Raw genomic sequence first — 13,172 nt, 5'->3', positions numbered from 1 at the left:
ACCAGCTTTTCCCACACTTTTATCTTCTACTTCTCTTTTCATTAATATGCTTGGACAATGTACTCTTTATCAAGGCCTTTTTGTGGCCTTCGCCCATTGTGGAGGATGTCAGTGGTTTTACTGGACAACTGTCTTCCATGTGGTTGTGTGGGCAATAACATAAAATGCAGTTTCCAATAGCTGCTTTGTATTATGTACATTTTACTTAAATTTCTAAAACAACTTTTTTAAATCTCTAGTTTAATGAGGAATAATAATTTATAAATGAGCTTTGGAGTACAACTATGTAAACTATGTACATATTCAGGATTCCTAGTTAACAACATTCTAATTCATTTTCTCCAGTATGAAGATGTAATAGCTTCAGTACAGGGACAACAAGGAGTCAAAGCTATTAAAGACATTGCAGCAAGTTTCAGATTTAAAACGAAAGCAAATTAAGTGTGAAATATCACATTTGCCACTGCTGAAAGCAATCAGAGGGAAGACTAAACATGTAAATAACCAGCAGAAGTATACAATCAAACATAAATCCTGTGGGTTTTTCTTCACAGTCTGACCAGCTCACATCTGAGTTTTTTTTAAATTTTTTATTATTATTATTATTATTTTAACATTTCCAGAGATTTAACAATCAGTTCTCACAGAGGTAAAACCAATAATGTGCTCAACTGAATTAAATGTCTATGTCCTCTGTCTGCCAGTCACTGTCTACTCAGAGAGCCTCATCTCTGACGACTGACTCTACCACTGGGTCAACAGCTGCAAACGAAGCAGTCCAAATCTACCCGGCCTCATTTGCAAATTCTCAATTAGAGTGAGAGAGCAGGCAGGTCAGCAGCAGTCTGAATGGATAACAAAGATCAACAGCCTGGATCTAATGATGAGCGCTCAGGCTGAGGCTCAGTGGGAAGGCTGCAGCTCCAGGAAACTGGTACGGAAAATGAGAAGAAGGTGAGACATTGTCTGTCAGTTCCGATCAGCTGTTAATGAAAAGCTCCAGACCATATTTGAGCGGCATTAAAACAGAATAAATAAAACAAAATAACATTGGATTAAATAAAAAAAAAAAATCAAACCATGTATTATTATTTATGCCTAGCTTTAATCATTCAAATCCCAAATGTAACTCTATGCAACACAAACCTGTGGTAAACTTCCCTGGTAAAAAATAGATGTAGTTGTCTTTATAAGTAAAGGTTCACATTGTGACAGCAGCCTGTATTTGGTTTGCCATAGAAACCTCAGGTTCATACTATCACTTCTGGGTTGAGATGAAGCTCAGAATGAGACTGGAAAATATGAGATGACTCTTTTCACCTGAGAGACTTCATTAGTTATCATATCAAACCGCATAGTGAGAACTACGCTGCCTGCCCCTCCACTGGCCAAAAGGAAAGCAAATAGAGATGCAAAAATATGAGAAATGATAGAATAAATGTAGACATTGAGGTTGATGTTCAATCAAGATACAAAATGCTGGCAAATTAATTGTGAAGCATTGCTTTTTGGCTACTATTTAGGCATAATTTGCTACAAGGTTTTTACAGCATTGCTAATCATCTGTGGTCAAAATACGAAGGTAATACAAATATTACCGTGTTAAGGATCAAAACACAAAATTCTCTATTGGTTTGATTAATTCAGATAACTTTCTTTGTCCTGGTCTTATGATTTCTAAGGTCTTTTCTGGCTAAATTCAAGCAGTCTATATCTGTTCAGCCACTCTGCCATACACTGCTTATTTGTGAAGTGCATGCCCATTGGGTCCTTGGTCAGCCCTCTGACATTCCTCCCTGATTACTACTCTTGTAATTTGATTAAAAGCCATTTTAATCTTAGCACTGAAATTAAGGAAATTTGTTTTTGTGAAATATTAACTTTTAAGCAAGTGTATACTTTGTAACAAGGCACCAGTCATTGCCTAATCTATCTAAGATGTTTTCACATATTTCTCTTTACTTAACATAGCTTGATGCCAGATCATGGACTATATAAATTCAAAGTGAGAATTTTATTATCCTATAGCAAAAGCTAAAAGCAAAAGCGATTTAAGCTTTCTAACGTAAGTGGCCGGTAAAATAACTAGCACAGTTTCTTAAAAACTCTAGAGATAGAACATCATGTCTGTTGTGTTCATGGAAGTGGAGAATACTCTCTGCCTTTCTAGTCTGAATTATCATGAAGTTAGGATTAAGTTTAGACCCTAAAAATTCCAAATTTTTCTTTAAACTACTTGAATTATTAAAAGATCCCCTCAAACAAAACACATTGGCAGAGTCATGACCGGAATAAATTGAGAATAAACTGAGAAAAAATTTAAAATGCTAGTGGTTTGGTAAGCTACTCCCTGATCTGAGAAGCCACGTTTATCACTGAAATAAATTCAGGAAGCTTTTTGACATCAGAACCAGGTTTTAAAGCTGCTTTACAAGCAAGCAGCATTTATATCCCTGAAGAGCCTGTCTGTGCATGTAACAGTGTGGTTAATGTGTCACAGGGGGGAAGTCTGTGTCTGGATGACTTTTTCAGTGTGAGCCATGGCTTAGGTACAAATGTGATATATTATCACATTGTGCCAGCAAGAAATTATGACCTGTAGCTTCGCCAGCACAACCAGTGGAAAACAAATGAATAGCAAACATGAATTATTACTTCAGAGCTTTTGCTGCCATTTCTGAAGACATGTCATTATCTGTTGAGGTACCTTGACCACGCTTTATTTTCACAAAAAAAAGAATCTCATAAGCAAAGCTATTACTTATCCGTAATGGGAACAATCAAGCGAATAATAATTCAAGCAGTAGCTGGCAGTTTTAGACAATGTAATATAGATTTATACAGACTGAACACTTATGTTTAACCTTAAGCAAGGTTTATGATTCATTCAGGTGTTTTCAATCAAAAACACTGAATATCATCAACTTCAATTAAATATGTAAACACAAGAGGTTTGTCCTTCTGTTTGATTGGAACATTCAGGTTTCTGTTACCATGATGTTGAAAAGCAAAGACAACAGCAATAATGATTCAAATTAAAAAAGAAAATCTGTTGGACCTATCAGTTTGGAAAGTTTTGGATCCATCATTTCACAGTAAAAACATGATTTGCAAGTGAAAATAAATTCAGTTGTCAGTCCTCTTACCAATGTATTTCGCAAAAGTGTTACTGTTTAGTTCAAATTGTATAATAAGAACATAAATTGCAAAAAAGAAAATAAAAATAAAATAAAAAATATAATTATACACATCCAGTCATTCTTGTTTTACTTGGTGCGTGAAATTTAAAAGTTATGAATATTACAATTATAAAACTAGAACTCAAAGGTGTTATGAAAAGAGTACATTTAAAATTACAATAAGTTGTAATTTAAATGGACCTTAAGAAATACCTGTGATGCAACAAAGGTCAAAATTCTCCCACAATTTAGGATGGAAGACAATTACCTTAAAATTATCATTGCTGCAAGATGTTTAGCAGCTTTTCTACACATTACGGTACTTTTGAATTTCAGCTTCATCGTGTTGAGGCTTAATATTTTGTCTCAGCTTAATAATTTGTTTATCTGAGGTCGTACTTACTCAAGACCAGGTGATGAGAGAGTGACCTTTTATAACATCTTCTGTGTGATGATCTGTGTTTGTGTGATCAACAGTGACTCACCTGCGAGGTAAGGGCTCAGGAGGACAGTGTGTGAGGGGACTGCTGGCAGCGGGCGGGGCCTCTCTCCGAGTCCTCAGAGACTGGCTCCTCTGGACCTGCCTTAGCACACTGCTCTTCAGGTCAAGCAGTGTCGTCATGTTTCACTAGCAAAGACAGCAATGACAAAAATCGCACATCAGCCTAACTAGACATTTATTTCAATTCATTTGAAAGAATTAATACAAAAAATTAGGTAGAGATACTTTCAGTTTTTATGCTTTAACTCAGTATAGCATTAATAATAAATTTCTTTTTAGCTCTCTGTAAATACTTAGCAACCCCAAGATTCAGGACAATATTAATTTGCACGTTCAAAGTATATATTTTTTTATATTCTTGTAAAGCTTAAAAAAATAGAAGAGACACTCTAAAGCAATAATTGTTGCCATTTATATGAAACACATCATTAAAAAAGCAAAGTAAAAATCACCTTAAAAGATGAATTTTGTTACGCTCAGATTAGTTAATGGAAAAGCTTTTTGGCATGTGGTTTGTTTTGAGAAAAGGCACAAAAAATAAAGGAAATGACACCTTAATCCTATATGTACATAGAAATAATTACTGCATGTTATTAAAGGATAATTAAAATTAGAATTAACATATCCTGTGCAAACACAGACTCTAGTGATAATATTTGGGAAACTTTTGTGCTTCAGAAGGACACTTGTTAACTTTGTGCATCTCTTACTATTCAGTCTAACAAGTTAACTTCATACAATTACCAGAGGAGAATTTATGATTTTTAAGTGAATGTCTTGAGTTATTCACTTTCAAAGCCATAGCTTTTGAAAGTATGTGTTTGTACAAAACCTAAACCTCTTAACTATGCACATCTTGACTACAGATATTGGATTTGGGTGACAAAAAACAAACATAAATTCTATTATAAAAACAGGCAAAATACATATTTAGAGAAGAAAACACACAGTAAGATAATAACTTTCTATCTTATTTATCAACATGTGGGATTTTTTTTTTTTTTCAAATGTCATCCAATTATTGCAGAGAAAGTTATTCTTGGGTTATCGTGACAGCAACATGAGCCTACTAGGCGACCTCAGAGAGATTGGCAATGTGTTGCTAAGCAATTCTCAGAGACGGAGTTGGCGTACTCGGAACCACTTGCCACAAAGTGAATTTTCATTTTGGCTTCCTGGAGTCCTCTAAGCATGTCTAAATCATATGACCTCACAGTTCCTACTCTACACAAAGGAATGGAACAAACTGTTCCTAATAGAGATGCTTTATACAACAGAACATATTGTCATATTCTAAGAGCGGCATGTAATAATAGAACATGTATAGGAATCAAACTTAATATTTCCTATGCACAGCATCAAGTCAGTTTACACAGAACAGGGACTGTGAGCAAACAAAAATGAGATTCATTTTGATTGCAGTTCCTTCTTATGACCTTTTTTGCAAGACTTCAGGGAAGGACTTTAATTTGAGCACAGCTTTCACTTTTATTACTAGTTAATTCTTTTAATCATACCAGAACCCACATGTTCATTTCAAGCAGTCTTCATTGAAACAAAGCATAATTTATCATAGTCCCTGCAGCTGCACACCTGCTTATTGTGTATTTTAAGTAAAAGTTCAGCATGAGCAGATTTAAAGTTTTCAGTCATACAAACGTAAGTTTTTTGTACAGCCAAACATTTAAAATTTTAAAATGTCTGTCCAGCAAATAAAGAATAGAGGGACAACCCTACCGATAACTAAAATCTCCTTTCGAGAATGGTGTGTGTTCTGTTACATCTGTTGAAATGTGATGATCTGAGGCTTCCTCACTGCTTCAGAACCTGGATAACTTGACTTTCTTGATGGAACCATGAATTTCTCTGTCAGAAAGTCCTGAATGAGAATATCAAGCCATCAAGTTTGAGTTTAAGTTCAAGCGCACCCGAGTTAAACAGCAGGAAAATGCACCCGAACGACACATCCACCTCTGACTGTCTCAAAAACATCAAAAACAAGAGACCTTGTCAAAGTCTGGAATTAAATCAGATTCAAATTCTGTTATATTACCTTAAAAAAGTTGTTCATACTCAAAACTCTCAAATGTGGCTAATTAAAATCAAAAGCTCCAAAATGAATTTGACCTAAATTCTTTCATTGTGATGTAAAAAAAACAACCCTGAATTAGTTGTCCTGGGTTCTACAACTAATTATTTGGGTTAATCACACATCACTATGTTGGTATGGATGGCTATTCCTTTAGTAAATGAAATCATCATTTGAATACTACACTTTGGTTTCATTCAATGTATCTTTGTCTAATATCAAAACATATTTGATGATCTGTCACATTTTAGTGGGACAAAAAAGGAAAAAAAAGACAAAAGCTGCAAATACATTTTAACAGCCCTGTTAACAAGCACCACCTGCTTAACTCTGCATCTTTTTTTATCTTTTTAAGCTCCAACAGTTGCGAGCAGCAGGGAAAAATAGAGGAAACAAAACACGCACAAAAAAACATGCAACAAAGACTAAACAGAGACGGGATTTGATTGATGGAATAGTTGTTTTCAGAGACAGGCAGACACACTCAGGCTTGCAGTCAGTTACTCTTTTCAACAGATGACAGGCTTATGTGTTTGCGTCAATGTGAAAATGATGCCATGAAGCATTGTCAGTAGTTTTGAGGACAATTAGCCTGGTGTACTTGTAGGAAGAGGGTGCTTGTTGTTGTGGTCCACATTAGAGGCGACACTAATTCATTTTTCTCCCTTGGTTTTGAATGGCACGGTTTAGGTTTGCCTATTTAGTAGCATAGTGCTTACACCAAATGGATCCAGCAAATGAAACATGTTGGCCTCTTTGAGTGTAATAATTTGGAGCGCTGAGCCAACAGAATGGAAAGCAGAATGCACGCAGAGTTCTGGCTCAGAGAAAGTCCAAAATTCATGGTACAAGATGCATCATTGTCTGAGCCAAAGAACAGTCTGGTGTCTAGCTAGGAGGCTGACAAGCATACAGTAAGTTACTATAAGTTTTCAGTTTTTAGTTCTTCTCTAATGACAATACCAGTTGTTATTCATTATAAACACCTGAGAAAAACTGGAGCTCTTCAAGTTATACCTTATATAACCTTTTTTATGATAGCTGTGACTTGTAGTAACACATAGTGGCTGCTTAAAAGTATAAATGACAAAATCATTGTTAGCAAAACAAAACAACAAAAAAAGACTTGTTGACTGCTGAAACATCTCTTGACTTCCTTGATGACACAATAAATCTCTGAGAACTCAGATATAATGAGTTGCTGGGTCTTTGAATACAGCAGCATAAATAATAAAAGAAGTTCAAAAAATGTTAGACATATTTATGGAAAAGAAAATAAGATATATTTTTTAAACTTTGTACATTTTACACCTGCAACTGTGGATAATTTATTAAAATAACTATATTTCTGGTAATTTCATCATGTTGTCACTTCAGTCAAGCTCAAAGCAAACCCATTGACGGTCACAAAATCTTAATTTCAGATGGATTTAAATCTGGATATTTCTTATATTTCAATATTTCAATAAATATATTTCTCATCCAAGTCTGACAATGTCCACTGAAAATTAAAATTATTTGCTAAGGTGTTTTTTGATATATTAAAGATACAATGTATAATTTGCTCACTCCAGGCCATGATTCCCTGACTTAATTAATGTCAACAACTATTGTGTATGCGTGTCTGTGGGGGTGTGCATGTTTCATCAGTTGAGTTCAGCTTCAGTCATTGGCTGGCTCTGTCTTCTCTAACATTTATTTAATTTCCCTGTGGGATCATTAAAGTATTTTAGAATTTGAATTTCAACATAAACAGTTTAAAACCAAGCAGCATAAATGCCCTGCATGAGATGCTTAAGAGAAGGTCCCATGGGTTGCTGATGAGTCACAAAGACAAAACAAAATAACTAAACATTAGTTATTTTTAAAGCTGCCGATTGCTCTCTGAGCTTACGCAAGTTGTCTGAATGCTACATTTTGAAGCTGATTGTATATATTTTTGTGCAGAGGTCCAAATTGAATTTATGGCATCCTATTTTATTCACCTTTATTTCTCTGCATAATGAAAAATAATTTTTCTAAATATGAAAAAAATATCAATGACAAAACAGATGTAACACAGGAATGATGTATTTCACTAGCAGACTTTGAACTTTTTCTGATCTCAAGCAAAACAGACGGATAGTTCTGACAAAGAACCAATATAGACATCAATCCATCCGTTGATTTTCTGCACAAGATTAATCTTTGCAGGTTCATGGGGGGCGGCCTGGTCCCTATGTCCATCAGTCAATGGATGGGGAGTTGGATACTGTCTGGCCAGGTTGCCAATCCAACACAGGGCAAAACAGAGACCATGACCAAGACACACTTTTTGGTAATTCATAGTGGTCAATTAACCAAATATGCATACATTTAGAGGGAGGAAGACAGTGGAATATTCCATAAGTGCGGAGTAGCCAGAGAAAACCCACGTACACAGCAGGGAAAGACAAAAAACTCCATACAAAAATCCCCACATATGGATTCAAACCCAGGACCTTAATGGTATAAAGCAACATTGCTTCAACTTTTCATCTCCTCTCTGATCATACATAAAGTTTCTGTCTGGTTGGCTTTGAGCCAAGGAAAATTTGGCTAGGGTAGGGTAAAGCTTTGAAAAGTTACAGTTTGAGAAACACAAACACAAACACAAAAAAGAAAAAAATCTACAACTATTTCTATGATTTACAGTTCTTTTAATGAGATGAAAGACAAAAATGCTGGAGAGACTGGTGCTTTCCTTGGCTATATGTAACCACCAGTGAGCTGGCTGAAAGAAGGGTGCAATATTTTTTCTCATACTTACAGAAAAAACAGATTTTTTTTTTTTTTTTTAGGAAATGAATGTTTCCAGTCGTGAAAAATGCTGAATGATCACTCTTCTCAAACTAACGCTTTTAAAACTACAGTTTTCAGTCTACTAGCAGTTCAGGGAATTCTTAAGCTATTGCATTTTGTTATGCAGTTTTATTTTAAAGTTTTATGTTAATGCCAAGATACAGTTCAATTGTTGGGAGGTTATCATACTGTCCAATGCTTGAAACACAGGCTGAAGATTAGTGAAGCATCTGTGCAAGATTTTGAGATCAAACAAAACTAAATGTCAGAGGGAGAAAAAGAACAAGTCAAAAGTATTCTCATTGGATGTCAAGAGTGAAAATCAGAGAGATATTTTTTATATTACAGAACTGGCAACAAAGCAAAAACAGCTGTCTGTTAGCATTGAAAAGAGCTTCCACAAACACAAAAATCTTGTTCTCGGGTGAGCTTGCTTCTTCTTAAGAGGCATCAAACCATATTTTGTTGGCACAATGAGCCAGGATGAAAGGTTGCTGCATTGTCCCAACTCCACAAATACTCCTTTGTGGTGCACAGAAACCAGCTAAAATGTGCAAACTAAGATAATATACATTGCCAAAAAAAGAAAAAAAGATAAGAAACTATTTTAAAACTCTTACTTGAGATTATAAAATCAAAAATTGTGTTTAAAATATTGACAAATATTGTTAGAAATCCATGCTTCTACTCAACAAAGTCTCGCATGAGAGCATAAGCACCTCTACCTTCAAGCTGTGCTGCAGCTATATTTATGTGGATTTTGTCACTGCAGGTGAACAACTCAATGTTTCATGCTCCATCGAGTGACTCCTATTTACCAGCTCTCTGCTCTTTTCATCACATATCTAAATGCCATGCATCTGGAATACCTGAGGCATGTTTGCTGCGAGCACTGAGCAGTGAAAACGTTTCCCAACTTTTAAACAATGGTGTCACAGACCGAGTGATAACTGCTCAGTGCTTCTCATATCACTTCCACATGCACAGACTGTGACAGCTTCCAGGCACGGCGCTGCAGCTGTCTCCCAGGTGAACTCATTTCAATTACAGGGGTGGATGTCTCCCAGCTGGATTTCACACGGTCTCGGTCGTCAACCCAAAGTGACAAAACGGGGCGACGTGCCGCCTTGGTCGGGCCACGGGCTTCCAGGGAAACACTGTCAAAGCTAAGTAAATGCCTTTCTCGCTACATTGGTGCCGAAGTCAAACCAGGGAGGCACTTGCCTACCGGACTCGCTCCTGCAAGAGAGCCGATGAGCCCTGCAACCAAAGTCGACTTGCTGATGGGGATAGAGTGTCTCTATGGTAACCGTAGAGGGAAAGGAGCCGGTAAATACAGGTAAATGGAATTCTGTGAAGGATGAAAAAACAACCCCTTTATGTCATAATGTGTTTATACAAACGCACACTTCATAAATAACAAGTTTAATGATGCCTGGTTCAACAGACAAAAAGATCAAATGATTTGAAAGGTGCAGAGTTTTTTATGAGCACACCAGGCACTCCTGAGAATATTTCAGTACAAATCACACACCTAAGGTATTCACTGTCTACTTTATGCTCTCATATAAAATTTAAAAACACTGAAATAATAAAAATCGTCATTGCAATGTGCTCTACATCCATTTATTAACACCAGCTTCATGTAGGCACACATGTCCTTGTGTGAGACTTAATAGCTTAAATCAATATAAATACCAGGGAGAAGATAATTTAATACATTCCTTTGAGCCTCCACAAAAAAAGGATGCAGACAGCTTATGTAATTGAATGTAACAACACTTTCACTTAGGACCTTAATATTTCTCAAGACCTTGTTTCGCACACCAGTCAGAGGGGATACAGATTCAAATCATATCATAACCTTGAGGAGATTATTCTGTAGTGCTACTGATGTTTCCTGATGAGGTTTAAGACAGAGCAAAAAGCTTTATCAATGACCACTAATGTTATTATGTGGCAGGCCCTTAGGGACTCATAGGCTAAATGGATCACAGTGTCAGGTCTTCTTCGAACCCTTAATAAGCTTTCCAAATGGAGGGATGGAGGGATGTAAAAACAGAGCAGACATGACTGGGATCTTTAACTGCAACCACCTGTGGATAACACATAATCCATAACCAGCTAAAAAAGCACAATACTGGTCTATTGCAAGCAGCTTACGCTGTTAAGACACATGACAGGCACTTTGGCTTCAGAATTGATTGCCAGAGAATATTCCAAGAATTGACGGCTGTGTGCTTTTGTAAAAAGCCTCTGCTGCACAGCCAAGCAGCAAAAACTAATGACAGTTGCACACACACAAAAAAAAAAAAATCAACTAGTACAATGGCACAAAGTCTTGCTTATTATGCCCCAATAATACACTCTTTTGTCAGCCTGATAACACTCCAAAAGTACCTCTCCAGTCAAAAATAGCAGACATTGAGTTTTTCTGCAATAGAGCCACCTCCATAGTTTACACAAAAACATCAATCTGAATCCACAAGACACTGTGCCACATTAAGAAGAATGTGATGAAGTCATACTACTGTTCAACAGGCTGTAATTACAGACTGAACAAAGCAACCCAGTTGTACTGCATTACTATAACCTTTTTTTTTTGTCATGACTCAACACATGTAGGGAAGTTGTGGTTTTAAGAAATGATTTTTGAGTTATGAACACACATTCGCTCTGTAGTTCTAATGATTAATTAGCAAGGACACACAGATCAGCCTGAAGTGAGGCTATGACCTGCACCAGTCTGCTTCTGAAGAAAATCAGTTGAGAGTTGTGCTGAAGGACACAGAAGATTTCTGCAAAATACAGATATTCGTGTTGATTACGCTCGCAGAGTTTAATCTCTATTGTCCTTTATTCAGCTGATGAATAATGAAACCTAGTAGTTTTTATTGCCCTTTTAATCAGCTGGGCATGTAATTATTGTCAATACAGGCAGCACAGGTAAATTGAAAGCACTGAACTGCTGGGGCTGTCTCTGGGGTAAGACAGTTGGAGCTGTGATCTCTGTGAGTGTGTGTGCCTGTGCGTGTAATAGCAAGAGAGAGTGAGAGAGACCTCCACAGGATTCTTCACAGCACTGCTTCTGAAACGAGTGCATCAGTCAACTCAGGATGTCTTCAGTCTGCAACCATATCTTCAGCTCTTCACTTTACCATATTTTATTGTTTTCTAATTAGTTTTTTTCTTATCTTGGCATAATTTCCCTTTAAAAAAAAAAAAAGTGTCAATCTTGAGTCTGAGTCAATCCTTACCAGCTGATTAGGTTTGAATGGGTAGGACATTCTTGTTTAACATACAGGGAACTTCTGCTTATATTCCAGTCATAAATTATTTATAAATTATTTTTCTTAACACAATATGTCTGACAGGTCAAATTCCTTTGTAAGAAATCTTTATCCTCGACATAGTCCCTTATATTATTTTACTGTTACTGGAACATTAATAGAACTTTATTCTTTCAAGAATGACTGATTTGAAATTATCTGGAACTTAATTCAAATCAACAGGTGCACGTTCAGAGTCATATTTCGCAATTACGGAATCATAAAAGCAATTCGTGCATAATCTAGCTTGATCAACAATGTTTATATTTTTTTTCATAAGTAAAAATTATATAAACATATATCTTACCTGCGTGTCTTGACAGTTTTCCCAGAGTGATATATATTTTTTTTCTTTTGCAAAGGTTGCGTGTGTTAGAGTTCCTACAATCAAAGCTCTGATCAGTGCAGCAGGACGTCGCTCCTTGCTGTGAACGTGACGCAGTCAACTTATGGGAAAACAACGTTTGGGTCTTTTTCCTCAGATAGACGACAGATAAAAGCTCTTATTAGTCTCTCGAAATGCTCACCCCTCCGCTCCCCCGATGCCAACCCAAATATGGCCATAGGAAGTAGAGCGATACTTCACGGACCCTGTCTACTGTCAGAAATATACCATTTAGCCTGAAACGTGTTCCCGCCATCAGTCAAGTCTGGGAAGAGCTTTGGCTTTTTAGCTTTGGCTACAAGATTTTTTAAATCTTGAAGCCAAAGCTATTCATAAAAATGCTAATTTGTGTAAGCACATAATCCTTGTTATAGTTCAATTTTATCAGGTTGTAGGAAATGAGGAAATGTTGTATGAAATTCTCAGGGTACGACAAGCTTGAGTAACAACACCACTATTTCAGATTTTTTTAAACTTCAGCTAACATAATGTAACATTTGCTATTTGAGTTACAATAACGTTATTTGTTCTGATTTAGTAAACAAGCGAGTAAACATTTTTTGCAGAGCACCTTTTATAGAAAGAAATTACAAAGTGCTTTACAGCGATAGAGCTGAGTCTTAATATAAACAAAGACAGTAAGAACAATTGATGAATACAATAAGTATATTTAACTTAAACTAGTTGCTCAATTGCCTTTTTTCTCTTCGGTAGTGGAGGGGCAGCGCTGTGTACCATACAGCTGAAAAAAACTATCAATTTAATCATTTTGAAAGAACAATGTTTTCAAACCTTGGTAGCCTATCCTTAATTAGACATGCCTACTTCTATGAAAGGTTGTATATCAGAGAATTTGTATTCTTTCAGC

General features: G+C 36.2%; 1 protein-coding gene across 2 annotated transcripts in view; it reads right to left on the bottom strand.

Annotated features, from left to right (window-relative positions):
* baiap3 (BAI1 associated protein 3) overlaps positions 1-12,466 on the bottom strand; it is a 44,329-nt gene extending 31,863 nt beyond the window's left edge. Inside the window, exons 1-2 of one of the 2 annotated variants that reach the window (XM_028042102.1) lie at positions 12,227-12,466; positions 3,665-3,807 (exon numbers count right to left, since the gene is read on the bottom strand). In XM_028042102.1, the coding sequence (XP_027897903.1) occupies positions 3,665-3,801 (137 nt within the window). In that variant the 5' untranslated portion in view covers positions 3,802-3,807; positions 12,227-12,466. Of the gene's footprint in view, positions 1-3,664; positions 3,808-12,226 lie in introns of those variants that run through there. The other variant, XM_028042101.1, reaches the window with a different exon arrangement.
* Positions 12,467-13,172: the final 706 nt, after the last annotated feature.

This window comes from Xiphophorus couchianus, chromosome 16 (genome assembly GCF_001444195.1).
Source record: "Xiphophorus couchianus chromosome 16, X_couchianus-1.0, whole genome shotgun sequence".
In the NCBI taxonomy this organism is placed as follows: domain Eukaryota; kingdom Metazoa; phylum Chordata; class Actinopteri; order Cyprinodontiformes; family Poeciliidae; genus Xiphophorus; species Xiphophorus couchianus.
This window is presented reverse-complemented; position numbering and strand designations above follow the sequence as displayed.